Consider the following 27,601-nt stretch of genomic DNA (forward strand, 5'->3'; position numbering starts at 1 on the left):
GCGTTAAATGTTTCGCTCCTGACCAAACTCTTTCCTGCCGTGCCGCCTTGTGTTTTTGGTGGGTTAGTTTAACCCGAAATATAAACATAAATCCTGTCCTTCAGCAGGAGAGGTGGCGAAAGAAAGGTCCTGTTGGTGGACAACGAGTGCGTTTAAGTGTTAACATGTAAATGATGCTGTTGAAGCAGTTAATAAGTGTATGCCCAGGGCTGTAAATCATCAGGAGCGTTTCCTTTCCTTAGAAATTTATTTTATTCGCAGACCAGGGCGTAGATTTACGAGCAAATAATACCAAGTGATGATTGCGAGAATTAAACTTGGAGCTTCTCGCCCTCCCACCGAAAATCATCACTCCAAGTAACCTAATCCAAAGGCAGCTGCAAAGTATCCTTCGCTCGTAGTTTGCTGATAAGTTTCCATTCTGACTTTTCCGGCATTTCATCCATGCTGATGACATTTCCAATGTCTCCCCAGCCCTCTGGCCATGACAAAACAAAATTCATTTTGTAATTTCCAAGCCACCTAGAAAAGGCCATAGCCAGGCAGCTGTCATTTGGGGAGTTGGCGATGTGGGCTGGATGGTTGGCTGGTTGGTCGGTTGGTTGGTTGGATTCCATTTTGACCAGGCTGCAGAAATTGCACTCAACTTGGCTGCCTAGCATCTTTCCCACTCCCCCCTTCCGCCTTCCGCCTCTGACTACTGACTACCGCCCTCTGGCACTGCCACGCCCTCCGCCCGATTCGGGTTTAGAAAATTATCTTTTTGCTTGTCGTCGCCAAAAAGGAAATCATATTTTCTGCTTTTGTGCACTTTACTTTTCAGTTTTCGTTGGCTGCCGTTGGCTGCCACTGCCTCCAGTTTCAGTTCGCTCGTAAACAGTTTTCGGGTGCAACTTTTGTGCGAAATTTATGCTTTCATTCCGTATCTGTATCTGGGCACTTTTCGCACAAGTACATGCGACTTGGGGCTGGGAAATGGGAAATGGGAAATGGCCCTTCGCCTGAATCCCTGTGTGTAAGTGTGTGTGTGTGGGCCCCACCAGGTGGTGTTTATGGCATCCGCTCTGCGAGTATTGATGAAGGAACTCGGGCGCGCATCTGTAATTCAATCAGTGTCTATGTCTGGCTCCTCGTCCTGCTCCTGCCAGGATCCTGTTCCTTTCGCCATTTGCCGCTATTGAGACTCTGTTTACGCAGCCCGTTCAGCTGGAAACGTTGTGCTTGTTGCCAAAAGGCAGGTGGCGAAAGAATACAAAAATATTTTGCAATCGCATCAATGCAAATAAGGTGGCACAAGTTGAACTGCGGGAAAGGTAGCAAAATGTCCTGTTTCCTAAAATGATATGCGCATTTCTTTACTACTCAATGCGAGTTTTATTTGGGGAAAATTTATTTTCGCTGAGTTGATGTCCCAGCAGTTTACTGATCCCTATCATTAGAGATGTTAAGCGGTAAGGATTTTATATCTCGCTCTATATGGCAGAATATTCTGTTTTTAGGTAAGTTTTACTCGTATAGTGGCTTAGGCTCATCTTTTAGGCCCGTTTGATTTCGAAATTAACGGAGTTAGCTTTAACTTAAGGACATCTTTTAAAATATATAAACAAGATCATACAAATGGCAAAATTGTTTGCTATTAATGTTTGCTTATGACTTATATTCATATGTATATAGGAAGCGACATCTGATTTGAACTGTTTGTGCACCTCCCAGTAACCTTAAACATATTAACAATTGAGATATGTTAAAGCTTACAAAATGTTGGGCATATAAGAATTTAGCAATACTGTTCTGGGGTTCATTTAACTAATATTATACACATTCAAGAGCGAAAGATTTTCCATTTGATGAAGACCTGGTTTGTCAAAGAATAAAAATATATTTCCCTCTGCTATTCAAATTAAGTTTTTCACGCTCCCCCTGGGAGCTATGTACTTTCCACCGAAGCTGCTGGCTGAGGCTTCCGTTTGGTAGCCGAACCACTTGAGAGCCCTGCTGTGGGCACGTCTTTGCCTCACTGATTGATTGATTAGATTTTTGTTAATTACTTAACGCTCGAGCTGCGGTGTCGCGACTCAGCGGCGAAGGAAAAACGCTCGAGAAGAGCGACTTACGGCGCGGCATCAGCTGCACTTTTCGGCAGGATTGCTGGAGAACGCTGAAAGTTTTCTTATCTAGTTGGGCGAGTTTCGCTGAATTAGTTATGCCCTCTGACGAGCTGATGGATTGATTACGGGCGGAGATAGAGATGTGGAATCCTTGAAGCCGGGTCTCACGGCGAATGCAATTTGTTGACGCATGTACCGTGGCCACGCCCACACGGGGACATGTTGGTGGGAAACGTCGAAGAAGAAATACAAAAAATTGAAAAAAATTCACATTCACTCCGCAAGTCTCAAACGAACAAAATGCAATTTCTCAATTGCAGCTGAATTCGTTCCAGAAAACGGCCTGCCCCGACGACTCCGCACCGCGTACACCAATACCCAGTTGCTGGAGCTGGAAAAGGAATTCCATTTCAATAAATATTTATGCCGCCCAAGGAGGATCGAGATAGCAGCCAGCCTGGACCTTACGGAGCGGCAGGTGAGTGCTCCGCAATGCAATTTATTCCGCTGCATTCGCACACGGCAGCGGAATTCCATTACTCCGCTGACAAATTGCTCACTGCCAGTAGTTCTCGCTGCTCCTTCCCCCATTTTGCCACTTTTAATTGCACACACCTGGACGGAACTCAAACTAATCCCATCTCTGTTGCAGGTAAAAGTTTGGTTCCAAAACCGCCGCATGAAGCACAAGAGGCAAACGCTCTCGAAAACCGACGACGAGGACAACAAGGACAGCCTCAAAGGTGACGATGATCAGTCCGATAGTAGTAAGTAAAGCACATATGTACATGATTGGTTGTGTAATTACATTTAAAAGGGGTTTATTACATACATTACTTTTACATTTAAAAGGCGCTTTATTGACAATTGTAAAATGTGCTGTTTAGCCTGTTCGCAATGTTAAGCATTAATTATAAAACACAACATAAAATATTATTGAATATGAAAGCAAAGTGCATTGGCGGTATTTATACAGCGTCAATAAATTTGTTAACATTTTGGAGATATTTACCAGTGCTAGCAGTTACTCTGATAACCTTGAAGATATTTTGGAGATATTTATCAGTGCTAGCAGTTACACTGATAACCTTGAAGATATTCTTCAAAACGGGGTGTAGCTTAAGAATGCGTATGTTATTGTCCCATTTCTATTTCATCTTTTATGTAAAATTATTCTGACCATTTATTCTGACTATTTATTGCGAAATACTCAGCACAAACACTTGCAGCTGAATATCAAATAAAATGTTTTCGATTCGTATACCCTAAAAGGATTCAGAAAGCAAAGAAAACTGTACCAAAATTTTAACTCGCTCTTGCCAACAAGTTGTTCCACTTTTACTTTTCGGTTTTGCAAGGTTTCGTTTCTGAGGCTTTTACGCTGAAGTAAGAGATGGTGTAGCTTATCAATCATTGTCAGAGCATGGGATGGGATGGAACGACTTTTGGCAGGGCGGCCCTCGACGTGCTAACCCCTTTCGCGTGAGAGTTCCGAGTTGGTTCTCGACCCTCCGCTCTCCTCTAGGTCTCCCACTTACGAAAACAAATCATCAATATTCCTGGCCATATACCTACTGATTTGCCTTCATCCTATCTTTCCGTGAAATGCAGACTCCAATTCAAAGAAATCGTGTCAAGGCTGCGAACTGCCCTCCGATGATATACCCGATTCCACGTCAAATTCCCGTGGACACAACAACAACACGCCGAGCGCAACCAACAACAACCCAAGTGCTGGAAGCCGTAAGTTTTATTAAAGAATGTGGTAACATGTCTACGATATTTTTGACATACCCAGTGACTCCAAACTCGTCCCTGGAAACGGGCATCTCCTCGAACCTGATGGGCAGCACCACCGTATCCGCCTCAAATGTGATCAGCGCCGACTCCAGTGTGGCATCTAGTGTGAGCCTCGATGAGGACATTGAGGAGAGCCCCATCAAGGTGAAGAAGAAAGACGATGGTCAGGTGAGTCAGTCACCTATAGTGCGCCAGTTGTTTGACAAACTTAAGGGTTATAGAATAGATTATATTTTTGCAAATAATTTAATTAAGTGCGAATTTTAAGATTCAAGAATTTCGTTTTAATTTTATTACTTGGCAGCAATCGAATAAACAATCTTTAAGAAAATTGCTAATTCTAAGATATTACGTAAAAAACGGTATAATTAAACTGTTAAATATATTTGGCATATTAACGATTTACTAATCTTTGAAGTACATGACAAATTGTTTTAATGCTGCACTTCAGGTCATCAAAAAGGAGGCGGTATCCACCTCGTCGAAGGCGTCGCCCTTTGGCTATGAAAACTCCACTCCCAGTCTGGTCAGTTTTCGACGGGATTCAGATGCCGCCGCCGTCGGAAATGCACCCACCAGCAAGGCGGTCGGCAAGAAACGCTTTCAGAGTGCCACCAATGCCATTGCCACGCCCACGCCTCTTTCGGACAGCAATAGTGGAAACGGAAATGGAAACGGGGGTGGAGGTGGAGGTGGCCCAGCTGGCGGCTACTTTCCAGGCTATTATCCTAGTCCCAAGCAGCAGCAGCATATGCAGCAGCAGCAACTGCACCCGCAACAGCAGCAGCTGCCGCAGCAGCAGACGCAGGACTACTACGGCAAATACGACATCGAATTCGCCGCCTCACCGCACCACAATCCGCACAACAAGCAGCAGACGCTGCACGGCGAGTACCTAAGTCCCAAGCCAGGTGCGGCCAATTTCCACCAAAACAGTCAGCAGCAGCAGCAGAACGACCAGTTCTACTACAACTACAACGACACCAACGGCAGTGCGTACTTGAACCACCAGCAGCAGCACCACCACCACCCACAGCACCACCAGCAGCAGCAGCACCACCAAAACCATGTAGCCGACTTTGAGGCGCCAGTCAACGGACCCAGCAACTTCAACAATGGCGCCTACTACGACAACATGAGTTTTCAACAACAGGCGCAGGCTCACCAGCACCAAACGGTGGTCTTCCAACAGCAGCAGCCACACCAGCCAGCGGCGATTAACCACCAGTGAGTAGCAAGATATCAATCACAATGTCTGGTATTAATTGCATGTGGATTTAGTGCCTCCATCTCTGTAATTTCAATTAGTTAAGCTAAGGAGAAACGCAAGTTTTATCCATGCGTTTTCATAGATCTGTCAATGTTTAACTTTAACTATTTTGTAATATCCTAAAAACACCTGAATTCGACGCAAATGCAATGACATTTACGCTTACGTTCCCAGTCGGAAATCGAATACTTCAAGTACTAGTTGGTTCCGTATTCCCTACCACGTAATTTTGAATCCAATCTTTTCCAATTTTAATGATCAATTTTGGAATCTTTTGCGTGTTAACCAATTAGACCTCAGTAAAATGGATTTGTTGGCGGTAAAATTTTTTTTTTTGATATTTAAGTTTCTAAAATTTACCATACGAGACAAAAAGAATAACATAATTTTATCATAAGTCAAATATTTTTAAAGGCTTAGGTAGAATTGTTAAAGACCCTTCTTATATTTAATGTTCGTACGCATGCAAAGCGTAATTATTATTTTAAATAATATTTAAATAATTATTTTTTTATTTACTTGGCAAAATATTTTAGTTTCTCCAGTTTCTTGGTCCTAACATGGTTTTTTCTCAACCATCAGGAAACTAAAACACTTTCCAGCACTGCTATAGTAGCCAATACAAAGCCCGACATGGTTCTGAGCTTCGGCATGCGTTAGCCGAAGCACAAACCACTTGCGCCGGGTGACATAACACCTAGCTCCTGTCAGCTGCAACCGCCCTCGCGAAAATCTGCGTCTAATACTAGATTATTTGGCTATCAAGAACGTAGTGTCTATTATTATAAGCTGCAGCAGGCTGGTCTTCTGGTTTTTTATCATTTAAAATCAAACCAAAAAATGTAACAATGTTAATAGACAGGTCATACAAGAAAGGCTTAATTTTAAAAGCTATCAATAAGAATGTGTCCTAGCTGTATTTTATTTTGTTTCCGTTATCTAAAAGGTAAATACTTTAGGCCATACCCTGCACGTCTGCCGTTTTCACCTCGAGTTCTGATCCTTGCTCCTTTTTCGCTCCACAGGCACATGCACCACCTGGGAACTGGGGAGACATATAGTGCTCTAGGGCTGCAGATGGAGAACTGCGAGGGCTACAACAGCTTTGGGGCCGCCGGCAGCAGTGGTGGGTACTACGAGGCGGGTCAGCAACCTCCTGTTCCGGCCGCCCACGGCCATGGACACCATCCCCACCACGTGCAGGTGCCGGCTCAGGCGCATGCACACATCCACGCCCACCACAATTCTGCGGCGATTCCCGGAGGAGTGGGAGTCGGACCGCCACCCTCGCACATCCACGGATTCGCCATCAATGGGGGACCGACTGGTCAGGGCCAGGGATTCGGGAACAACGGAAGCACTGCAGCTGGGACCGCGGCGATCAGTGGGCTGGAGAACTCCAATAGCTCGGACTTCAACTTTCTGAGCAACCTGGCCAACGACTTTGCGCCCGAGTACTACCAACTCAGTTAGTTCATGTAGGAACCGAGCCAGAGGCCTGTGTAAATATTTGCTAGCCTAATTCGACGCGTGGGCGTGAGTCTTGTAATTCTATTCAGTGTCGTAGCGTCGTAAGCACTTTGTCCTTAGCACATATCTGTACATAATAAGCTATTCCTCTTTTTAGTCTAATCAAATCCAAACTGTCCTGATTTTCTATTGGCTTCAAGTCAAATGATGCTCTATCTTAAAATTCCATTTAGAACTACAGAACAGACAACAAAATTGTAAATAGTTAGAAAAATTGAACGGCTTTCGCAGAAGTCTACATCAATGAATATAAATTACCGAATTGTCTTTGATGAACTGGGTTTTGTATATATCTGAAGTAGCTTTAATCAAAAACGTAAACAAACTGTCAATAAACCGAATGTAAAATTATAACTAAATGTTTGGATCGCTCTCAGTCCAAGTGCAATGTCTTAATGAAAAAATTTAATTTAGAATCTTAAAGCACTCTCAATTATTTGGATGTTTGTCATGTTCGTTGATCTAAATTTTTCCATAATAGTAAACAAATATATATTATAAATATGACTTAAAAAATAATGGAATAGATATCTTTGTAAGGAGAAAGAATAAAAGCTAATTAAGACAAAAAACTTTCAGAATAAAAATATCTTACAAAATACTAAAGCCGACATGGGGATAACGAAAATGCGGTTTCGAAATGAATTTCAAGCCCTCTTAATGCTTTGCGCTTTAGCGAGTATCTTATTAATAATTAAATCCTAGACTTAGTTACAGCTCTTAAAGTAATAGTAAGTCGGTAAGTCTTGACATTTCTCTAGATGATGATTTTTTTCGAAAACATTGTTTATATAGTTCGTATAGGTCTTCACCACATTTGTGGTTTGTGGAATGCATACAATCTAAAACTGTTATCATTATTATTATTGTTTTAGTTTATCATATTTTCCAAAAACATACATATATGGCAAGCTCATCCTTTTAGGTCATTATCAAACCTTCAAGCTTAAATTACTGTAGTTACTGTAATTAAAAATTAGAGAAGCCAAGAGGGAAATACTTCACGCATACTCCCTACAGCAACTTATCCCACTGTATTGAAATTTAAACCCCTAGCATTGTTTCTAGTGTTTTCCTGGTGAGCATCTTAACCGGTTATATACTTCGAGTAAAGTATTTGACTATTTGATAAATGGTCGTATAAAATGGTTGCATTTAGACAGAATCCGCGTTTTTCTGAATAATAACTTTACCACATTACAACTTTTATTAACATTACATTAACATTTCAGACAGGCGCTAATGTTTCTGTTACTTTTTTAGCCTTCTTGAGCTGTCAAATATTTCTACATGACCTATACATACATTTTACAAAATGTTGTATCCAAGGCTCCCACAATTTTTACCCAAGTTGCAAACCTTTTTTCAAATTGTGCTTTTAAAAAGAAACGTCTTTTCATTTTCAATTTGTGTTTCTGATCACATGGTGTAGGCTTGTTTATTGCGGTAAGAATTATTCAGTCAAAATCTAGTAAGCCGTTTGAAAGTCCTCAGTGTCCGATTAAAATTTGCTTGGAAATACTTTAACTAAAGTATTCCACAAAGATCAGGAATCGACAAACTCGATGCGACATTGGAACATTGATAGTATAAATGTGTATTATAAAAACGGTTTTGAAAAACCTCATACAAATGAAAGTATTATTTATAAAGGTTCTTCTAAAGGTTCTTATAAAGGCCTCTCAGCAGTCAAAAAATCGATGTGTACATCTATTAAATAGAAGATATATTATATATCTTCAATATACGATTGAGAATTGTTGAACGTGAAAAAAGTCATTTCCAAATCTAAGCTGTTTGTTTTTGCTTTGAAAATTTGAAATTTAATAATTTCTGGACCACAATCATAGCAAGTTTCATAGAGAATTAAAGAGAACGCACCATCAATTTTTATGCAAATATTCTAAATAGGATTATTCAAAAGGAATAGTTAGTGTAATATTTCTGTACGCCATGACTCTGGCCTCGACGCACTTAAATTTGCAGTGCCCTCTACTCTTTTGCTTTATTAGGAGAAAATTAATGGAGATATGTACAATCAAAATGTGGAAGGGGAAAGCCGGTCACTGAAGTTCCGTTTAGCAAAATCGTATTAAAATGGGGCAAACGATAAAATCGTTTATGTCATATATCCGTAACTCACTTTTATAAGCACACATGCATATTTCACAGCGATCTGATATGATTTATTATTCGCTGATAGGTTTGGCCAACGTCCAGACCCGAATCGAATCATTCGAGTGTAACAAATAGATCTCTCAATGGAATGGAACGAGTGAAACAAAAAATCCAATTTGACTTTAAGACTCAAAGTTAGGAATTTCAATGTCGCAGCTAACTTCAATTAATTGGCCACACAGCCACTCTAATTGAGCCCTCACGAAGCTAAAGTAATTAAATTGTATTGGCTCGTGAATCGAATTGAGCCACAGGAAATACAAATCCTAAAGGACGGACACAGTGCACTACACTTTTAAAATGTCAAATTTACGTTTATATTTAGTAGTCGCTCGTAAAACTATAACAATAAAGGGCTGGGCAATGGGAATGGCAGTTCTTAGTGGTGGTAGGCAACAGCGGGGGCGGCATAGTGGGTGGGAGCAGCATAGGTGGCATACGCAGCTGGGGCAGCATAGTGAGCCACTGGGGCCACAGCCTTGACCACAGCGGGAGCACCGTAGTGGACAACGGGAGCCACGCTCTTGACCACAGCGGGAGCAGCGTAGTGGGCAACTGGAGCCACGGTCTTGACCACAGCGGGAGCAGCGTAGTGGGCGACAGCAGGGGCGGCGTAGTGGGCAACGGGAGCGGCGACGGTCTTCACAACTGGAGCAACGGCGACGGCCTTGACCAGGGGCTCACGGTTCACGACGGCGTTGAATCCGTTGATGGGGTCGGCGGTGTACTGGACGGTCCTCTTGTAGCCGTCGGCGTCGATCAGGGAGTACTCTCCGCGGACCACGTCTCCATCGCGCTCCTCCACCTGTGCCTTGTTGTCGCCGGTCAGCTTGTCATCGACTCCGTAGGAGAAGCGGTACTGGGGGTGGGGGTCGTATTCCTCGGCGGCCTTGACCACGACCTTCTGGGCGACGGCCACGGGGGCGTGGGCGTAGGTGGCCACCGCTGGGGCAGCATGGTACACCTGGGGAGCGGCGATGGGGGCATAACCGGCGCTGGCCACGGCGACGAAGGCGAGGGCGAAGACGAACTGGGGAACATATTCGTTAGAGGAGCGGGTTTTGGTAGGATGCCACAGGACTCACCTTGAATGCCATTTTATGTGGTATTGTGGGTTGGATTTGTGGGTTAGTTCTTTGCAGAAACGATGCTGAGGGCTGAATGATACGGTTTCTGGCCGGCCAGCGGTTTTATAGCCCACGCTTGCAGTTTCTGCTCAGGTGAGGCAAGGTGTCTACACTTGGCCTTCTGAATATCATGCTCCAAATTAGCGCGAAGTCACCGCTCAGCGAAGTCAGCGGCAAAGTCGACAGAGACGCCGGCAGATAACCGAGCGAGGAGAAGGGATTGGCGAATGCGAAGTGCAGTCCAATTATTTAGAAAGGATTCGTCGGATTCGCGCGGGATTTCCCTTCTGCCAGGTGCCCACGTTAAAATTGGTGGCTGGGAGGGGAGTGCATCTGCTAATAGCGTTTCGATAATCCAAGATCTTTAAAGGATGGGATCGTGGATGTCAGATGGGTGGCCTTGATTCTCAAAGACTCCGCAAAAAGGCGTACATACGGCATGAAGCAGCAATTTTCAATATACAACATGTAAAGAAATAATGCATTTAGTAATATATTTTTAGCTTTCATGCCAAGCACCCCATAATTTATTAATTGAGTGTATAATAGAATTTTGGGTATTTAGATGTAGTTATGCTTGTAATTCTATTGGATACTAGCCCATATCCATTAGCACAACATAGAGCAAAATAGTGTTATAATTGTTATATTTATTTAGCAATTTAGGTTTCCAATCGGGTTTTTCAGCAATTACAATCAATTTGAAAATCGCTAATATTTTTTAACAAGATAAATTTCATATCCAGCTCAGTTACATTCATTCAACTTTCTAAGAGAATGTACAGAACCCTTTCAAAGTTACATAACATATAAAAGATTACAAATCCGTTCGTATAATTATCATTTTATCCTAGGAATATTCGAAAAACCTTAAGCAGATTACAAAGTTAACTCCGAGAATACGAAAATCTCAGAACAAGATAATAAAAACTTGCGATGTGTTCTGCAAGAATAAAATACGTAATCAGTATATCTTCTTAAAACGATCATATGCAGCGTTATATAACAAAGAAATTACCCACGCATTGGGACCGGCCAATCCCTTCGGTATAAAGCAAACCTTTCCCCAAAGATCTTTCACTCTTTCGGTGCTGACGGGCTAGAATCTGTAGCCAAAAGTGTTTGCACACCCACAGAGCTTAGCGCCACGAACAGGAAGTACAAGTTATTGCCCCACAACAGCCGCAGTCGAGAAGCATTTAATATATTTCGCTGTCACCGCGAAAATAACGATTGCTGTCGGCGTATTGGGCCAAAGCAGAGCAGAGCTGGCAGCTTGGCTTACTATAAAAGTTGTCGATCGGACACAGAAAAGTATCATTCGCAGATCCAGTTCACTTCTGTAAAGAACTACCAATCAGCACTCCTAGTAACATGGCCTTCAAGGTGAGTCATCTCGATGCAAATCCGGGATCAACTGGATACGACGTTTTGGTTCGAGATCTAACGCTTTTTTATTCAGTTCGTCTTCGCCCTCGCCTTCGTCGCCGTGGCCAGCGCCGGCTATGCCCCCATCGCCGCTCCACAGGTGTACCATGCTGCCCCAGCGGTGGCCACCTACGCCCACGCCCCCGTGGCCGTCGCCCAGAAGGTCGTGGTCAAGGCCGCCGAGGAATACGACCCCCACCCCCAGTACCGCTTCTCCTACGGAGTCGATGACAAGCTGACCGGCGACAACAAGGCACAGGTGGAGGAGCGCGATGGAGACGTGGTCCGCGGAGAGTACTCCCTGATCGACGCCGACGGCTACAAGAGGACCGTCCAGTACACCGCCGACCCCATCAACGGATTCAACGCCGTCGTGAACCGTGAGCCCCTGGTCAAGGCCGTCGCCGTTGCTCCAGTTGTGAAGACCGTCGCCGCTCCCGTTGCCCACTACGCCGCCCCTGCTGTCGCCCACTACGCTGCTCCCGCTGTGGTCAAGACCGTGGCTCCGGTTGCCCACTACGCTGCTCCCGCTGTGGTCAAGACCGTGGCTCCAGTTGTCCACTACGGTGCCCCTGCTGTGGTCAAGGCTGTGGCCCCAGTGGCTCACTATGCTGCCCCAGCTGCGTATGCCACCTATGCTGCTCCCACCCACTATGCCGCCCCAGCTGCCACCTATACCTCGTACTCGGCTCCCGCTGTCGCCTACCACCACTAGATCCTGCGGAAATCGACGCTGTACATAGATAGAATTGTTGGCTTTATTATTACTGTTCATTTATTTATTGACAGCACCAATAAAAAAATGCATACCAGTATGTAGACATATATCACGAAGAGCAAGAGTGTTTTGAGTTGCTTATTCTGAATAAGTAGATTCCAGGCAAAGGACTCTCAGAGGTCGTTCACATTGTCCTGTTCTGGTTTGCATTATTTATGTGCTTGTTTTCATAACGAGTTTTGCTCTCAGTGTGCGAAAGTTCACAGACATCGTAGGAGCCAGCCTCGCCGAAGGATTGCTGCAGTCTTAGGGCAATGAAATTCCTGTGGTGCTTCTGGTGGTGCAGTCTGGACTTTTGTTTAGCGATCCTTCAGGGATGCTGCCAGGGGCAACGAACTGCGTTGGCTTGCTTGATGATTTCGTTACGAATGCGGATCTTGATCCTGATCCCGAGCCCGAGTCCGAGCCCGATCCCGATGCCCTGTCTGTCTGAAGGGCAGACAAATTTCTGGGCTTTGTGTCGGTCATTTCCATTTAAATGCAAGGACTCGTCCACCGCAATGCAAGGAGAATCCCTTTGTTGTTGATTTTTGTAATATAAAACGGAAATTATGGGGTCATGACTTTACTTGCCGGGTGATAAATGGCTCTACCACTCATCGGGGGAGCTGAGAACTTAAATTCGGACTCTTTCTAGTTTGAGGCTGGGTTTTCCCACAACTGCTATGAATCTTTAGGGGAGCTAGGCAGCGTGCACCTGTTGTTTTTTCTAAAGAACGATTCTGAGTTCAGGGCTCAGAGTGCAGAAGGGGCCCTCCAAGGTCAGACTTCGAGTGTAATCTCAGCGAGCCAACTGCTTCCTTGGACATCACCCTTTCTTGCAGCCGAAGTCCGACTAATCAAGTGGAAGATTTCTGATTTTGGGTGCTTCGGGTCGTCGATACGCAGCCTAAACCCTTCTCAACTTAACCATCGTCATAATCATCCAGAGAGCAGAAAACAACAATGCAAACTGACAATGCAACCGGGCAAAAACAGAAAGCCCAAGCCCAAGGAAAACAAAGGGAATAGGGACAAAATCAAGAAACATGACCGACGAAGTGAGTTAAAGGATCGTCGAGCATCAGCAGGGTAAACAGGCTTTAGACCGCCGACTTTCGTATAAATAGCAGGCAGGGCTCCTCGTTGGCTCATTCAGTGTTTTGTGTTGAGTCCGAGAGGTTCGGGATCAGGAGCAGCTTGCGATCGGCCCTTGGGGTCAGTCAGACCAATCAAACCATCAAAAACTCCCCTTTGGATACATGTATTCTGGATACAGCCTGCCTCCACAAAACGAAATGGAAGATACATAGAGGTACTTAGCGGGGCCTAAAATGTAGTGATACAAAAGTAACAATTTAATATTTAATTGATAAATTAAAGGTCTTTTATTATTTTGTACTTTGATGTTAATATTTTATACTGTTAAATGTAACCATTAAAATTTTTTCAGATTTAACCCTTTTGTATCGGCCTTGCAGCTGCTAACTAAAGATAACAAAAACCCTCATGGATTTGGCTACCACATCCCAAATCAACACCGTCTTGTTGACTATGACAACCCGGATCCGTCCGAGAACCAAGAGCCAGGCTCCATAGGGCTAGCACCTGGGCAGAACACCACTTGGCACTCATCACGGAACATTGAATCGTTGGAAGGCCGCACAACACCGCACATCAGCCATCCACCACCCATCCATCACCCACCAAACGTCGTCTCGGCCCTTTGGACAAAATTTACATTTGAGTTTAAGTTTAGGTGTAAACAATAAACAAAAAACAACAATAGGCTACCAAAAAAAGAGAAAAAATCCCACCGAGTATTTATTTTTCGGGTTCCTATCGCCTTGCTTATGTCGGCTTATCAGAAGTTGATCAAGAACTTTGTCAAAGGATTAGTTAAATGCCAACAGTTCACTGAACTCGTGGCTGCGGACGTTAAAAAGATTCTGGAAATTGTTTTATTTCTGAATTGAAATTGTTTGTTGTTTTCTCCATTTAATACTAATATTTATATTTAATATTTTAATAGAGATTCTGGACACACCCACATTTTATACCTTTTGCCGTCACCTGCGTGACTTTTACTTTGCACTGGAATCTTAAAAATAGTACACAAATATTTCGTTAATATCTCTCAAGAAAGGCCAGAGTACGAACAATAATTTATGTATATCAAGGTCAGGTCCGGCATCAAAGCCTATAAACTGTGTGTGAGCCGATTGCCACCAGAAATCCAGCAAACAGTCAGCAGATTTCAAAGGTGTACGCACAGGTGCTGCTGCCGATGGTATGGCGAGTAATGCCAAAATTGAGACATGAAGAAAATGGTAAGTGGACTGGTTTCTGTGCAAGTTTAATTGGCTTTATTCGAGTCGCCGGCTGGACAGCGGTTACTCCGCACTGTAATCGCCATAAACTATTTCCAGCTTAACCCTTGGCAAAGTGCGCTCGCCAATGATTAGGCCAAACAAGTGCCAGCGTTCAAGTGCTCGAGTGTTTCCCTCGGAAATTAAGCAAACTAAATTGTAATTAACAGAGGTTTTTTCAACAGTTGTCCAACAGAGACAATGCCTTTAGTTAGCCGGCCGTTGACGGTCAGCAGGCTACCGAAGTGATTACTTTTATTATTTTCAATACAAATTCGTTCCGTTGGAATTTTTTAATTCCGCGCAGCATTGACCCCACAGTGGGAATCGTGGCTGGTCAGGGGCGGAGAAGCCTGCTAATTAAATTAGGCCGAGCTGACGGCCACTCCTACTTCCTTGCTCTCGGTCTAGCCTATCCTTCGGGGATACGGTTGTGCTGCGGATGTACATTTTCCAACATTATTTGGGTTTTAGCCGCCACTCGACTTCGACACCCGGACACCCGGACACCCGAACAGCTCAACCAATTTCCAGCAAACACTCGGCCCGGTGATCAATCTTAAATTTTCACCGCTTCTGTCAGAAATGTGCGTAGTCGACGACATGGGACGACATCGGCATCATGTGGCTTAGTTGTCCTGGTCCAGCACCTCTCTCCCAAATACCTTAAAACGCTGACAGGCAAAACCCGAAATGCTGGTTGACGAATGAGGCCGAGGCGGGTGAGTTTTCTCTGGGGAAAGTCGTAAAAATGCCGTCTGCCTGCACCCGAAAACTCCTCAAATTAACCATGAATGGCGGCACTTTCCTAATAAAATATGGCCAAACATGTTATGTTATAAGTAGCATATTTTTATACCCCTTATATAAAATAGAAAGTATATATATTTTTGATCAGGATCAATAGCCGCGTTGCCATGTCCGTTTTTCCGTCCGTTTGTCCGTCCTTGTGAACGTTGAGATCTCAGGAACTATAAAACCTAGAAAGTTGAGATTAAGCATGCCGATTCTAGAGAGACACAATGCAAATTTGTTTACTCATGTTGCCACGCCTTCTCTAAAGGCCACGCCAAATTATTTTTCTTGCAATTTTTTATTGGTACACTGCGATTTGAAAAATGTTTAAATTATTGCATTTTTTTCCCCCTTAAATTCTATCCATAATTCAGAAGTATGTTAAGATATCTCGTTCGCTAGCTGAGTAACGGGTTTTGATAGTCGGGAAACTCCACTATAACAATATCATTTCCTACTTAAATAAATAACAATTAGTAGCTCAAAAACTTTAAAAATACCTAAGGTCTTAAACTACACGGAAGGAAATACATAAAAATGTCTTATAGAAGTCAAACTCCTCGCGAAAAGAACACATCGTTATGCGTAGGGTACCAGCTTCCGGTTGGTAGTACACTTTGTATCTAACGGATCTAGTTTACCGGCATTTCCCTTCCAATTTTAGCACCCATTCGTGGACTACGATGACTTGGTGGAATAGAAGTGAACAGGAACTGGTTTGACTCGCGGCCAGACGCACGTCAGACGAGATTTGAATCGTTCTTATAATCTCTAGACTCATTGTCGGAGTGTTGGGTAATGAGCTCGGACCTTTTGCACAACAATGGAGAGTATCAGATTTGTTAATTAAAGCGTTTGCTTGAAAGTGAAATGAAACTAAATTGAATTGTGAATGGAAATTCAAAATGAGTGGCGAATCAAATTGGCCTTAAACGGTCATTGATACCAGGATTTGTTTTCCAATGTATTAATAGATTAGTGGTAACAAGTAAATGAAAAGTTCCCAGTTAAGATATTAAATATCCAGGTAATATTTGTATATTTATATCACATATATCCCATAATATATAACATAAAAGTTCACAAATGTATTAAATATCCAGCTAATACTTTTATATTTATATCGCATAAAGATATCAATTTAAAGACCGTTTAGCTTGTCTTGCTTCTTGATATATGTACCTATCTCTAATTAGTTACGATTGTAATAAGATATTGGTTAAAAAGCAGACAGTAGACAATTATTATATCAATTTAAATCTACTTTGATATATTTACCGATTTTGTAAATATAATAAACATGATTTAGTTATCCAAAAAAACTTCAAATTGTGATACATTTTAGTGCTTTAATTACTTTGGCAAAGACCTTCAAATGAAATTCTTTCGATGCCAGTCCGGCACAATTTATTATTACATCACTTTGTCGCCGGTTGAGTCACTTTCCTGCCCAATTCGACTTCGACCATGATTGAGCACTTACCAATGCCACAATTATAGTTGTAAAGCTGAGAGCAGAAAGCTTCAACCTGAAAGCTCAAACGTTAGTTGTTCATGTATCCATGGGAGGTGATCATGCATCTTTTTTGGGTCATTTGCCATGGGGAGGATAGAGGAGGTGTGTCTCCAGCTGAATTTCTCTATTTTTTCTGAGTGTGCGCGTTTGTGTCAAGTGCAACGCTGTTCATCGATCAAGCAGCGATTTATTGGGTTACTTACATGACTTGAGTGTGCCCCACAACCACAACCACAAGCCTCAATCCCCCGATCTGCAAGCCGCTGATCCGCGGCGGGTTGCTCGCTTAAGTCTTTTGTTTGTAACGACTTTGGTTGCTTTGTTCGCTACTCGCCGTCCGTTTCCCATTCATAACAATAGCGAAATGGGTGTGACTCGTGGGTGCAAATCTTTTTGGGTAAATCTACGGATCGGCGGAGAAGGAGGCATGCAAATGAATTACGATCGAAGTGATTTCTGTAAGCAACCGAGTAAAAAAGTGAAAGAAAGAGCGGCGGAAAGACAATGGGCCAGTGATGTGTGGCCAAAATTTCGTCTATAAATACAAATGCATCGGCAGTTCAATTATTATTCAAACCACGCACTCCACAGAAGGAGGACACAGTCTCGCTTCTTTCGCTCTGCAATTTGCCAACCAACCTCAAACACTCTCCAAATGGCTTTCAAGGTAAGCCAAGGCTGATGTAATTCGCACCTGGCAACTGACTACAATATTTTCTTACCCTTCCAGCTCGTTGCCTTGCTTTCCTGCTGCCTGGCAGCCGTGTCGGCTGGACTTATCCCTGTGGAGCAGCACGAGCAGCATCCCCAGCTATACCAGGCCCAACAGCCCCAGCATGTGATCTACCAGAAGCAGCACGAGATCCATCCCCACGGCCATGAGGTGTATCCCGATGATCCTCACCCCAAGTACAACTTCGCCTACGATGTGCAGGATGCGCTGTCCGGGGACTCGAAGAGCCAAGTGGAGTCCCGTGATGGGGATGTGGTGCAGGGCGAGTACTCCCTGGACGATGCCGATGGTTTCCGCCGTACTGTGAAGTACACCGCCGATTCCGTCAACGGATTCAATGCCGTCGTGCACCGCGAGCCACTGGCCCATGTGCACCACAAGGTGGTGGCTGCTGCTCCCGTGCAATACCACCACGCCCCTGCCGCCCCCGCTGCCGTCATCAAGAGCTATGCCTCCCCCGCCCAGGCCTACGTCGCTCCCACCTACGCAGCCCCCGCCTACACCGCCCCCGCCTACACCACCCACCAGGCTGAGCAGCCGCAGGAGCATCAGCAGCACCACTACGCCAGCTACGAGTCCCCCGCCCACTCCCAGGCCGCCCACGAAGGTCACGAGTACTACCACCACCAGTAAGCGGTTTCCAGCTGCAGATCACCTGACTAGCGAAAGTATTATCGTGCATCCCATTGTGCTCATTTAGCTCATTATCATTATCATCAAGTTCTGTTGATTAGTCGTAGTCTGTTTGTAAATATTCCCAATAAAACTTGCATATTTCTGCGTAGACGATTTGGTTAATTCATTTCATGATGATACATTTTGTATTAGTCTCGGGACAATTAGTTTAAGAAACTTATCCTGTATTCATAAAAATAAAAAGAGATTTATAATACAAGCACAAATTATTTCGTTTAAATTTTTTAATAAAGTCAATCTGTTTATGGCTTAACTCGAAACTTCAAATTCATTTGAAAATACATTAATGATTACCCAACTCGGGTTTTGTGTGTGTATAAATACAGTTTTTCAAAAAACCTTCGAGACTTTGTCATTGGAATGTCAAGGTCAGATCAGAGCCAAATACTCGAATTAATGATTCGCCTTATATCATATCAAATCGTCTTAAGCTGACCTGTTTAGGAATGTATTCATATGGAATCGTGTTCTCTTGGGATAACATTCAGCAATATCCATCTCAAGCTAGCTTACCGATTCATGTGATTCTGCAAGCCCCTTATAAATAAAAAGTGCGTACAAAGAGAAACAATTGTCACTAATTTTATGAAGTGTGAGATTAACATTTTAAGCACTTGGCTAGTATTTCCCGATTGGTCATGATTAGCGTAAGCAATTTAGCGCGAATATTTGTCGTGCTCGATTTTCGCACTTCAGTGGAGAGGGGTAAATCGAGACCGGTTTTCAGACTTGCCAAAATATCCGGTAGCAACAATCGCACTTTTTGCAATTTTAATGTCGCACTTGAATTGAATCTCAAATTACTTGGGACATACTCGTATCTGCTGGTATCGAGTCCGGCAACTACTTATACACAGGCTCCGCCGCTGACTCGGACCCGAAATATGTGTGTCCAATTGCGGCCAAGAAATAATTTGCTCCACATTCCCACACAAAGGTCTAGCGCAACCACATTAGCCAGACCTTTTGGCCTTTCGCTCCTCTTTGTTAGCCAGCTTGCTCGGTTTGGACTTGTCTTTGGCAACGGTTGAGTGTCGGCACAGGGGGATAATGGTCGACAGCCTCGGCACTGGCAATGCCCACCTTGGATCCCATTGAAATCACAACATGTGATATCTTGTTAAATGTGCTCCAAAATATGGAATTCTTATATTACGATTAAAGCATCTACCTTAATTTACGTCTGTATTAAGTTTGTATCTTTTCGAATTTTCCATAAACATTTGCCTTAAATTTAAATAAATCTGTCTGCTCATATGAACGTCGGGATCTCGAGAATTTTTAATGCTAGATTAGGCCAATTGCTTGATCTCCATTTCCCTCGCACTTTCTTTAGCTGAGTAACATGTATCTGATAGTCGGTTATTTCATTAAACTTAGTTTGCTCACTCGGAGAAACTTGTATTAATAATAATAAGACAACCATGCAGAGTTATGGTTAAAAAAAAATAAAGTAATATAGTTACACAAATAGCTAATCATAATAAATTAATGTTTAATATTTATGAGTAATTATTAGCCCGAAAAGGTTTATACATCAATAGTAAATCTTACAAAAAAGTCTAAAGCGAACAACCTTTTTTGTGTTGACTCTAAATCTTCATTGATTAAACATAATTTCTTTTGCAATATCAAAATAAGCAGGATATTATTTTCCTTCAGTGGATAGTTAAATGAACCAAACAAAAATAAGAAACATTATCAATAGCCTATAAACATAAAAATAAATAATGCAAAAAAATATAGCTGCCGGTTTTATAAGTGCTACATAATATTTTTCAGTCTGTCTTCATAGGTATTAAATATGGCTAAGACATCCAAATGACTTCATTATAACCTGATAAAACAAATACGAAATTCGATTGATGAATAGATACAGATTTCTTGCCTTAACTTATAGCTTGAATTCATTTGCAAAATACATTCAAATTTCAATAATAATAATGCCTTATTATCGCAATTGATTCGTGCGAATCAACAAAATCAAGAAAGCATTTGTAAATAGTATTTGTGTGTATTTGTAGGAGGCGATCGTAAAACTATAACAGTAATGGGTTGAGAAACGTAAAATGGCAGTTCTTAGTGGTGGTAGGCAACAGCGGGGGCGGCGTAGGAGGTGTAGGTGGCGGGAGCGGCGTAGTGAGCCACTGGAGCCACGGTCTTGACCACAGCGGGAGCAGCGTAGTGGGCAACTGGAGCCACGGTCTTGACCACAGCGGGAGCAGCGTAGTGGGCGACAGCAGGGGCGGCGTATTGGGCAACGGGAGCGGCGACGGTCTTCACAACTGGAGCAACGGCGACGGCCTTGACGAGGGGCTCACGGTTCACGACGGCGTTGAATCCGTTGATGGGGTCGGCGGTGTACTGGACGGTCCTCTTGTAGCCGTCGGCGTCGATCAGGGAGTACTCTCCGCGGACCACGTCTCCATCGCGCTCCTCCACCTGGCTCTTGGAGTCTCCAGAGAGGGAGTCCTGGACATCGTAGGCGTACTTGTACTGGGGATGGGGATCGTACTCCTCGGCGGCCTTGGCCAGAACAGGCTGGGCGTGGGCAACGGCCACAGGGGCGTGGGCGTAGGTAGCTACAGCGGGGGCGGCGTGGTACACCTGCTGGACGGGAAGAACTCCGGCGCTGGCGGCGGCAATCAGGGCGAAGAGGGCGATGAACTGAAAGAGGGATACTAGTTAGGATATGGGGTCTTTGGCGGGGCTAACTCCTCGAGGCGAACCTTGAATGCCATTTTGATTTGGATTGATTTGGCTGCTGCTGCTGCTGCTGTTGGTCGCTGGAAGGCAAAGTGAACTGTGAGGGCTACTGGGCCAACACTTGGCTTATATACCGAGATGGAGCTATTTCTTCAGCTGCTGCTGAATGGTTGAATGGTTGAATGGTGGAGCTTGCTTTTGCCAGTTGGTAACGCTCTTAGCGCAATTAGTGCAATTCATTTATGCTAAACGTGTGCGGAGAGGGAAAAGTGTAGCTGGAAGGCGTGCTCAATCTTTGTATCTCTGTGTTTTGTCATCAAATAACTTCAATTTTTTTGAGAGATACGGAAGGCGTGCGCTTTGACACCACCACTGGCTGAAAACAGTTAGCTCACAAGGCAGTTAATAATGTAAGATATGTCGCTTAAAATGTAATTAACTCAAACGTCTTACAAGCTATATTAAATTATTTATTACAATTTTGTATGGACATGGTTCAACAAATTTGAAGATAGTATTATTTATGTATTATGTATTATTTATTGCACATTAATAAAATTGTACACTTTATTTTGAAATTTTATAGGTAATCACTTTATTATTTAATAATTCAATTATGATCTTAATATTAATTCAACATTGTTTTCTCGTGAACGGACAAATATTCAAGTATTCATAGCATCGGAACTATTACATAATATTAAAAAAACCATTTTACATAAAATAGTTCAGTAAAACAGTCACACACCTGTACTCGAAAACGTTCTTGTGTTATTCATCAGATCCAGAAATTTGAATAATTTTTAAATGGAAAATAGTAATTAAAATTGGTCTGGCGTAATCAATTAAGTGCAGCGGGTTACTTCAAGAGAGCACTTTCAAGTTGGCAGAACCGAAGAAGGTGCGTGACAAATTTTACATGCCACCGGCGCCGCTCGAGGTGATGCGCCAAAAATGAATTCCAATTAGGTGTCATCAATGTCACCAAGTAGCGTATAAAATCCACGGCCCACACTGGGTCAGACATTCAGTGTTTGGCTTCGGCTCAAGACAGCAGTTAATCAAATTCATCCGAGCTACAATGGCAGCAAAGGTTTGTGCTACCAATTGAAGGATACACGTTCGCGGGGATTACCAGTGGATTCCAAAACACCTGCCGTCCTCGAAAATATCCTAAAAACCGTGTTTTTTATTCCACAGATTGTTATCGCTTTGGCTCTATTCGCCGTGGCCCAGGGCGCCGTTCTCAGAACAGCTGCTCCAGTGGCAGTGGCTCCTGCTCCGGTACCAGTTCTGGCCAAGACCGTTGAGCTGGAGGAGGTCGATCCGCATCCCCAGTACACCTACAGCTATGACGTGCAGGACGCTCTTTCCGGCGACAACAAGGGGCACGTGGAGGAGCGCGATGGTGACGTCGTCCGCGGAGAGTACTCCCTGATCGACGCCGATGGCTTCAAGCGCACCGTGACCTACACCGCCGATTCCATTAACGGATTCAACGCCGTCGTCCGCCGTGAACCCATCGCCGCTGTTGTGGCCGCCGAGCCGGTGGTGAAGGTCGCTGCTCCATTGGTCAAGGCCGCTGCAGTCGCCCCCATAGCCCCCATCGCCCCTGCCGCCCTGGCCGCACCAGCTCCCATTGTGCGCTCCGCTCCAGTGATCGCTGCTGCTCCTCTGGTCAAGTCCGCTCGTCTGGCAGTCGCCGCGCCCTTCGTCCGCTCCGCCCCTCTGGCGGTGGCCGCTCCCGCTCCTGTCCTGCGCACCGCTGCATATGCCACGCCTCTGCGGTACACCGCCCCCGCGTACACCGTCGCCCACTTGTAAATAGCATGCGACCGTTGTTATTCTGATCCCTTGTTTTGTTTCTATGATAATAAAATGTGATTTGTTATGTTAATTTTAATTGTGGTTTGTTTGGGCACAGAACCTAAGTTATATTGTCAGCATTTAATTTTTATCTGCCGATATAATTTTAAGCTGTATTATGTATTATCTGTAGGAACGCCTTATTTAACCTTCCAGTTTGCTTGAATGCCTTGAGCAGGTTGGTTTATTCTTGATACTTGAAGAGTGTATCTTAAGATATTTCTTCAATTCGTCTGTTTTTTAATTCAAAATAAGTAAGAGTAAATAAGTAAGTAAGAGTCAGTTCCAAGCGTTTTGTAATCCTGAGCCACCCAAGAGATCGTACCGCTAACATGATACACCACTCAAGGCAGAATGGTGAAAGCGGCTGATTCGCAATAGCCCGCGGAGGGTCAGATAGACACCAAAATCCGAGGGTCTCGTCTAAGCCACTAAGCCGCACCAGATCGCATAAAAGTATGTGTGGCCCCTGGCGTGGGCAGTTGTAATTGCCCCTATTCCAGTCGATAAAATAATAAGTTAAAAAGCATGGCAGCACTGCCATAATAAATGTAAAAAATCAAAAGTGACAAAACTGATTTGCCCAGCAGCGAAGTAATCAGTTTCAATTCGTTATTCGCATTTTGCTTTTGCACTGTTTCAGTGGGTATAAAAAGCAGTGCCCGCGGTCCAGTAAATCATTCCACAGCTTCTCTGTCTTCGCAGCAGTTAACCACGGATAGCAGCCAGCCCGCTCCCAAGTCTAAAGCCATGGCCTTCAAGGTGGGTAATCCTTACCTGACAGCCCGATCCTTTCCATTACCTCCCATTCCTCCCGCAGTTCCTCGCTGTTCTCGCCCTCGTTTCGGCCGCCAGCGCCGGAGTTCTTCCCGTCCAGCAGGTGTACCACGCCGCCCCCGCTGTAGCTACCTACGCCCACGCCCCTGTGGCCGTGGCCCACGCCCAGCCGGTTCTGACCAAGGCCACCGAGGAGTACGATCCCCATCCCCAGTACAAGTTCGCCTACGATGTCCAGGACTCCCTCTCCGGGGACTCGAAGAGCCAGGTGGAGGAGCGTGATGGCGACGTGGTCCATGGCGAATACTCCCTGATCGATTCCGACGGCTTCAAGCGCATTGTTCAGTACACCTCCGACCCCGTCAACGGATTCAACGCCGTCGTCAACCGGGTGCCCCTGGAGCACGTGAAGACCGTGGTGAAGACCGTGGCACCTGTGGCCGTTGCTGCTGCTCCTATCCCAGTTGCCTACCACCAGCACCACTAAGGAACTCTCCTGCTGAATTGTGGAGTCTGTTTGTAATCAAATAAATTGTTGAATATTTGTAAGCTGAAGGAAATCAAAACGCATTTTACCTTGATTTACCTAAGGGGCATTAGCAGGCATACGCCATATGAAGTCGTATATACATTAATATAATATATATTGAGAAAATATTAAAAATCTAGCCCAAGAGTTACAAGAAGACATCTTAAGTGACCATCAAATTGAAGCAACCCATGTGCCACGTCAATGGATCCGCTTACTCCGCATTGCCTTGGTGCCTCTTAAGTCCCTATAATCAATTTTCTGACGGTAATAAGTCATTAAGGGCCCAAATTGATCAGGCGTTCGCGTCCGACCCATTTTACACCAATCAACGAAAATTGGGGTAGACATCCGATCGGAAAAAACGCATCGATCGGAACATTTCAATAAAACCATCTGCGTCGAAGGCTTATTGAATTTAATGCATGTAATGCGGCCGCTCTTGGAAACCTGTTAAGGTCACTTAGTTGCATCTTTGAAGCGGCCAGAAACCTTTCGCCAAGTCCCTCGCTTTTTGGGTCCGCTTGAGAATGATATACGCGACATCATGGGACACGAATTGTTTTCCTTATCTGGCCAGCCGCCTTTCCAGCCTGGACAAGTGCAAATATGCCAAGGTACCGACGACGGACGGCGAGGGTTAAGGTCAAAGTCAGTTGGCATGGCTGATTACCGTTGGAGCGAACGGACTTGGCTGCCCATTTCCATTCCCATGTTTAGCATGTAAGTACATGGGCCGGAGATCCACGCCACCAGTTCAGATTTAATGGCAGTGCGCATGCGCAACTCGCGGCGAGGCCCATAAAGTTAACCTGGCGAATTGCAATCATGCCCGTGTCGCATTGAAACCAGACCAGACTTAAGGCCCCGTTTACACCGGCTGCGTGAATGAGTAAACGGCTGTGGGGCTTCCCTCGTTAAATTTATATGCAATGGAACCACTTTATGGGCCTTACACTGGTCGCTCTAAGCGCTTCTGGCATTGCCTTTGCTCTTTGTCGCGCATTTTGTGCGTTCTTGGACGTGTTGGACTGCGGCTTCGCTGTCCACTTAGCGACATTACCTCATTGCCTCTTTATTGTGGCAGTAAGTGGTGTTTTGTCAGTAGCTGTCGCTTAACACGCGTTCTTTCTTCAGGGACGGCCTTGAAGGTAATCGTGGGAGAGTGAAAGTGAAAGTTTCGCTTGTAGCCGAATCCAGAAGTTAATTAAATGAGGATTGTATCTGATTGTAATGTAGTGAATGCTTCCCGGAGTGGCAGAGGGAATATACAATTGGGATGTTGGGAAACAAAAGCCCGTATTATTTTTATTATAACTTCTTACTATAAGAGTAAGGTACCGTCATTATAATGACAGAGTTATAGAACTCAAATTAAATGCAAAAAATTTCTATAAAAATGTCCAGTTAAAAAAGTAAAAGTAAAAAAGTAAAAAAAAAAAAGTAAAAGATTTCAAATGTCTAAGAGAAACAAAAAAAATATTTTCATTAAATCATTCCATAAAACAATTGGTAATGGTCTATATCCTTTATCATTCCTTTATCCTTTTCATTCATATGATAGCGTTATTGGCTCTAATATAATATAATATATGGCTCTAATATCGTTCGTGTCTGACATAATAAATGCTAGGAACAACAGAACTGCTATGCAGATAATTCAGATTATCTATATATTATTAACTCAGATTAGTAACGAAGCACACAAATTCCCAAAAATATAAGCAGGTGGATAGTCATTCAATTAGATCACATCCTTTATTTCAATAACAACTAACGGCAATTGTCGGGTCGTGGAGGCCTATTCAGCATTTCAATAGGCGTACGAGATAAGAGGCGAAGCGAACTGGGTCTTGACGATGGCGGGTCCAGCGGCGACCAGGGGAGCGGCCTTGACGACGGGCGCGGGGGCGGCGTAGGCGAGGGGAGCTGGGGCGGCGGCGTAGGCGGCGGCCAGGGGGGCGGCACGGACCACGGGGGCAGCGACGGCGGCACGGACAACTGGGGCTGGAGCGGCCACCACGGCGGCGGGAGCGGCGGCAACGGCGGCCACCAGGGGCTCACGGCGCACCACTGCGTTGAATCCGTTGATGGGATCGGCGGTGTAGTCCACAATGCGACGGTAGCCATCGGCGTCGTTCAGCGAGTACTGGCCCTGGACAATGTCGCCCTCGCGAGTCTCCACCTGGCTCTTCGAGTCCCCGGAGATGGCGTCCTTGACGTCGTAGCCGTAGGTGTACTGGGGATGGGGGTCGTACTCCTCCACCTGGGCCACGGCGGCCAGTGGCGCTGCGGCGGGAATGATGCCAGCGCTGGCCACGGCGATGCAGGCGGCGAAAAGAATGGTGAACTGCAATTGTTCAAGAGAGTGGCTATAATTAGTTTGAATATCAAAAACCGAGGCTTCTTTTAGAGTTTATGCGTCATTCGTGCATTAGTTGCAGCTCCGAAAATGTAATACAAGAGAAATCCATTTGATTGCACTGATCAGTAGATCTTCATCACTGATTCATCACTGTCTCCAACGCCACAGAACTTTGTCCTTACTTTGAATGCCATTGTTGGTTGTTTGGTTGCTCTAGATACCGAAATTGGTGGTGAACTGATTTGAACAGCGTCCAACTGGGGCTTTTATACCGCCTCGATGGCACTCTGCCCGGTTCGATGTCAGCGACGTGCACTTGCGTCACAGAGCCACGCCGCTCATACCAAGTGCGCGCCGCTGAAGACTAGAAGCGGCGCTTGCAGGGGAGTGCTGGGGGGGAGCGGGCCATGGTTTGGGGTAGGACAGCGGTGGGCGGCACGCTGCCAAGGCTGCGCGGTGACAAAGCCGCGGCGAGCATAATGCCTTCTTGATTGAATTGGACTCGAGCGGGCAGCGCAGCCGATTTAATATTGGCCTCAGAAGTCGCATACCCAAACGTGCACGTCCGCGCTTACGTCCCCTGCCCCAGAAGCCCCCGCCCCCCCCCACGATCCAGCAGCTATGATGATCGCTTTCGAAAAGTACTCGCTCGCTAATAGCCGCCATATCGTATGCAGCGCATGCGCAAATGCATAACAACGGTTTTTCAAATTGGCTGTGCACTTGCAGGCCGGGCGGGCACCCATGCCGATTTCCAATCCCAATCCCGATCCCCTGCCCAGCGCACTTTGAGTAGCCCCAACCCCCACCGACGACCTTAAACGTTTGTTGACGCTGGCTGTCGCTCCAGTTGGACGCTAATTGGATTTCGAGCTTAACTTTAGTGCGACACCTCACTTCCGAATGCCCACCCAAAAAAAACAGAAGTGACTGCGGATGTTTTGGCGGCATGCTCGCTGGGAGCTGAGCAGTGGAACGCCCATGACACGAGCTTTTATGTTCTTACGTGTTACGTTGGAATCGGTACTGATACTCCTTATAGGAAATCATG

The 27,601-nt window shown here is 44.8% G+C and overlaps 8 protein-coding genes across 8 annotated transcripts in view; 5 read left to right on the forward strand and 3 right to left on the reverse strand.

Annotated features, from left to right (window-relative positions):
* LOC6553022 (homeotic protein proboscipedia) overlaps positions 1–7,116 on the forward strand; it is a 31,498-nt gene extending 24,382 nt beyond the window's left edge. Inside the window, exons 3-10 of the mRNA XM_026976128.1 lie at positions 2,429–2,586; positions 2,761–2,869; positions 3,445–3,456; positions 3,720–3,851; positions 3,907–4,076; positions 4,360–4,494; positions 4,948–5,135; positions 6,204–7,116. Of these exons, the coding sequence (XP_026831929.1) occupies positions 2,429–2,586; positions 2,761–2,869; positions 3,445–3,456; positions 3,720–3,851; positions 3,907–4,076; positions 4,360–4,494; positions 4,948–5,135; positions 6,204–6,651 (1,352 nt within the window). The 3' untranslated portion in view covers positions 6,652–7,116. The remainder of the gene's footprint in view (positions 1–2,428; positions 2,587–2,760; positions 2,870–3,444; positions 3,457–3,719; positions 3,852–3,906; positions 4,077–4,359; positions 4,495–4,947; positions 5,136–6,203) is intronic.
* Positions 7,117–9,189: 2,073 nt separating this feature from the next.
* On the reverse strand, positions 9,190–10,078 carry LOC6553021 (larval cuticle protein A3A). The gene is made up of 2 exons (XM_001979076.2): positions 9,972–10,078; positions 9,190–9,916 (listed from the first exon to the last, which is right to left on the reverse strand). Exons 1-2 carry the CDS (start codon positions 9,981–9,983, stop codon positions 9,266–9,268), a joined length of 663 nt encoding a protein of 220 aa, XP_001979112.1. The 5' UTR covers positions 9,984–10,078; the 3' UTR covers positions 9,190–9,265.
* Positions 10,079–11,294: 1,216 nt separating this feature from the next.
* LOC6553020 (larval cuticle protein A3A) lies at positions 11,295–12,275 on the forward strand. Its single transcript, XM_001979075.3, has 2 exons — positions 11,295–11,399; positions 11,476–12,275. Exons 1-2 carry the CDS (start codon positions 11,388–11,390, stop codon positions 12,154–12,156), a joined length of 693 nt encoding a protein of 230 aa, XP_001979111.1. The 5' UTR covers positions 11,295–11,387; the 3' UTR covers positions 12,157–12,275.
* Positions 12,276–17,449: 5,174 nt separating this feature from the next.
* LOC6553019 (cuticle protein 18.6) lies at positions 17,450–18,471 on the forward strand. Its single transcript, XM_001979074.3, has 2 exons — positions 17,450–17,545; positions 17,609–18,471. Exons 1-2 carry the CDS (start codon positions 17,534–17,536, stop codon positions 18,242–18,244), a joined length of 648 nt encoding a protein of 215 aa, XP_001979110.3. The 5' UTR covers positions 17,450–17,533; the 3' UTR covers positions 18,245–18,471.
* A 1,884-nt stretch (positions 18,472–20,355) lies between these two features.
* On the reverse strand, positions 20,356–21,148 carry LOC6553018 (larval cuticle protein A2B). Its single transcript, XM_001979073.3, has 2 exons — positions 21,037–21,148; positions 20,356–20,974 (listed from the first exon to the last, which is right to left on the reverse strand). Exons 1-2 carry the CDS (start codon positions 21,046–21,048, stop codon positions 20,387–20,389), a joined length of 600 nt encoding a protein of 199 aa, XP_001979109.1. The 5' UTR covers positions 21,049–21,148; the 3' UTR covers positions 20,356–20,386.
* Positions 21,149–22,030: 882 nt separating this feature from the next.
* LOC6553017 (larval cuticle protein A2B) lies at positions 22,031–22,908 on the forward strand. The gene is made up of 2 exons (XM_001979072.3): positions 22,031–22,106; positions 22,214–22,908. Exons 1-2 carry the CDS (start codon positions 22,095–22,097, stop codon positions 22,835–22,837), a joined length of 636 nt encoding a protein of 211 aa, XP_001979108.1. The 5' UTR covers positions 22,031–22,094; the 3' UTR covers positions 22,838–22,908.
* Positions 22,909–23,534: 626 nt separating this feature from the next.
* Positions 23,535–24,216, forward strand: LOC6553016 (larval cuticle protein A2B). The gene is made up of 2 exons (XM_001979071.3): positions 23,535–23,641; positions 23,700–24,216. The coding sequence occupies exons 1-2, from the start codon at positions 23,630–23,632 to the stop codon at positions 24,141–24,143; spliced, it is 456 nt and encodes a 151-aa protein (XP_001979107.1). The 5' UTR covers positions 23,535–23,629; the 3' UTR covers positions 24,144–24,216.
* Positions 24,217–25,918: 1,702 nt separating this feature from the next.
* LOC6553015 (larval cuticle protein A2B) lies at positions 25,919–26,799 on the reverse strand. The gene is made up of 2 exons (XM_001979070.3): positions 26,733–26,799; positions 25,919–26,535 (listed from the first exon to the last, which is right to left on the reverse strand). Exons 1-2 carry the CDS (start codon positions 26,742–26,744, stop codon positions 25,999–26,001), a joined length of 549 nt encoding a protein of 182 aa, XP_001979106.1. The 5' UTR covers positions 26,745–26,799; the 3' UTR covers positions 25,919–25,998.
* Positions 26,800–27,601: the final 802 nt, after the last annotated feature.

Source organism: Drosophila erecta, unplaced genomic scaffold (genome assembly GCF_003286155.1).
Source record: "Drosophila erecta strain 14021-0224.00,06,07 unplaced genomic scaffold, DereRS2 tig00000000-arrow-pilon, whole genome shotgun sequence".
Lineage (NCBI taxonomy): Eukaryota > Metazoa > Arthropoda > Insecta > Diptera > Drosophilidae > Drosophila > Drosophila erecta.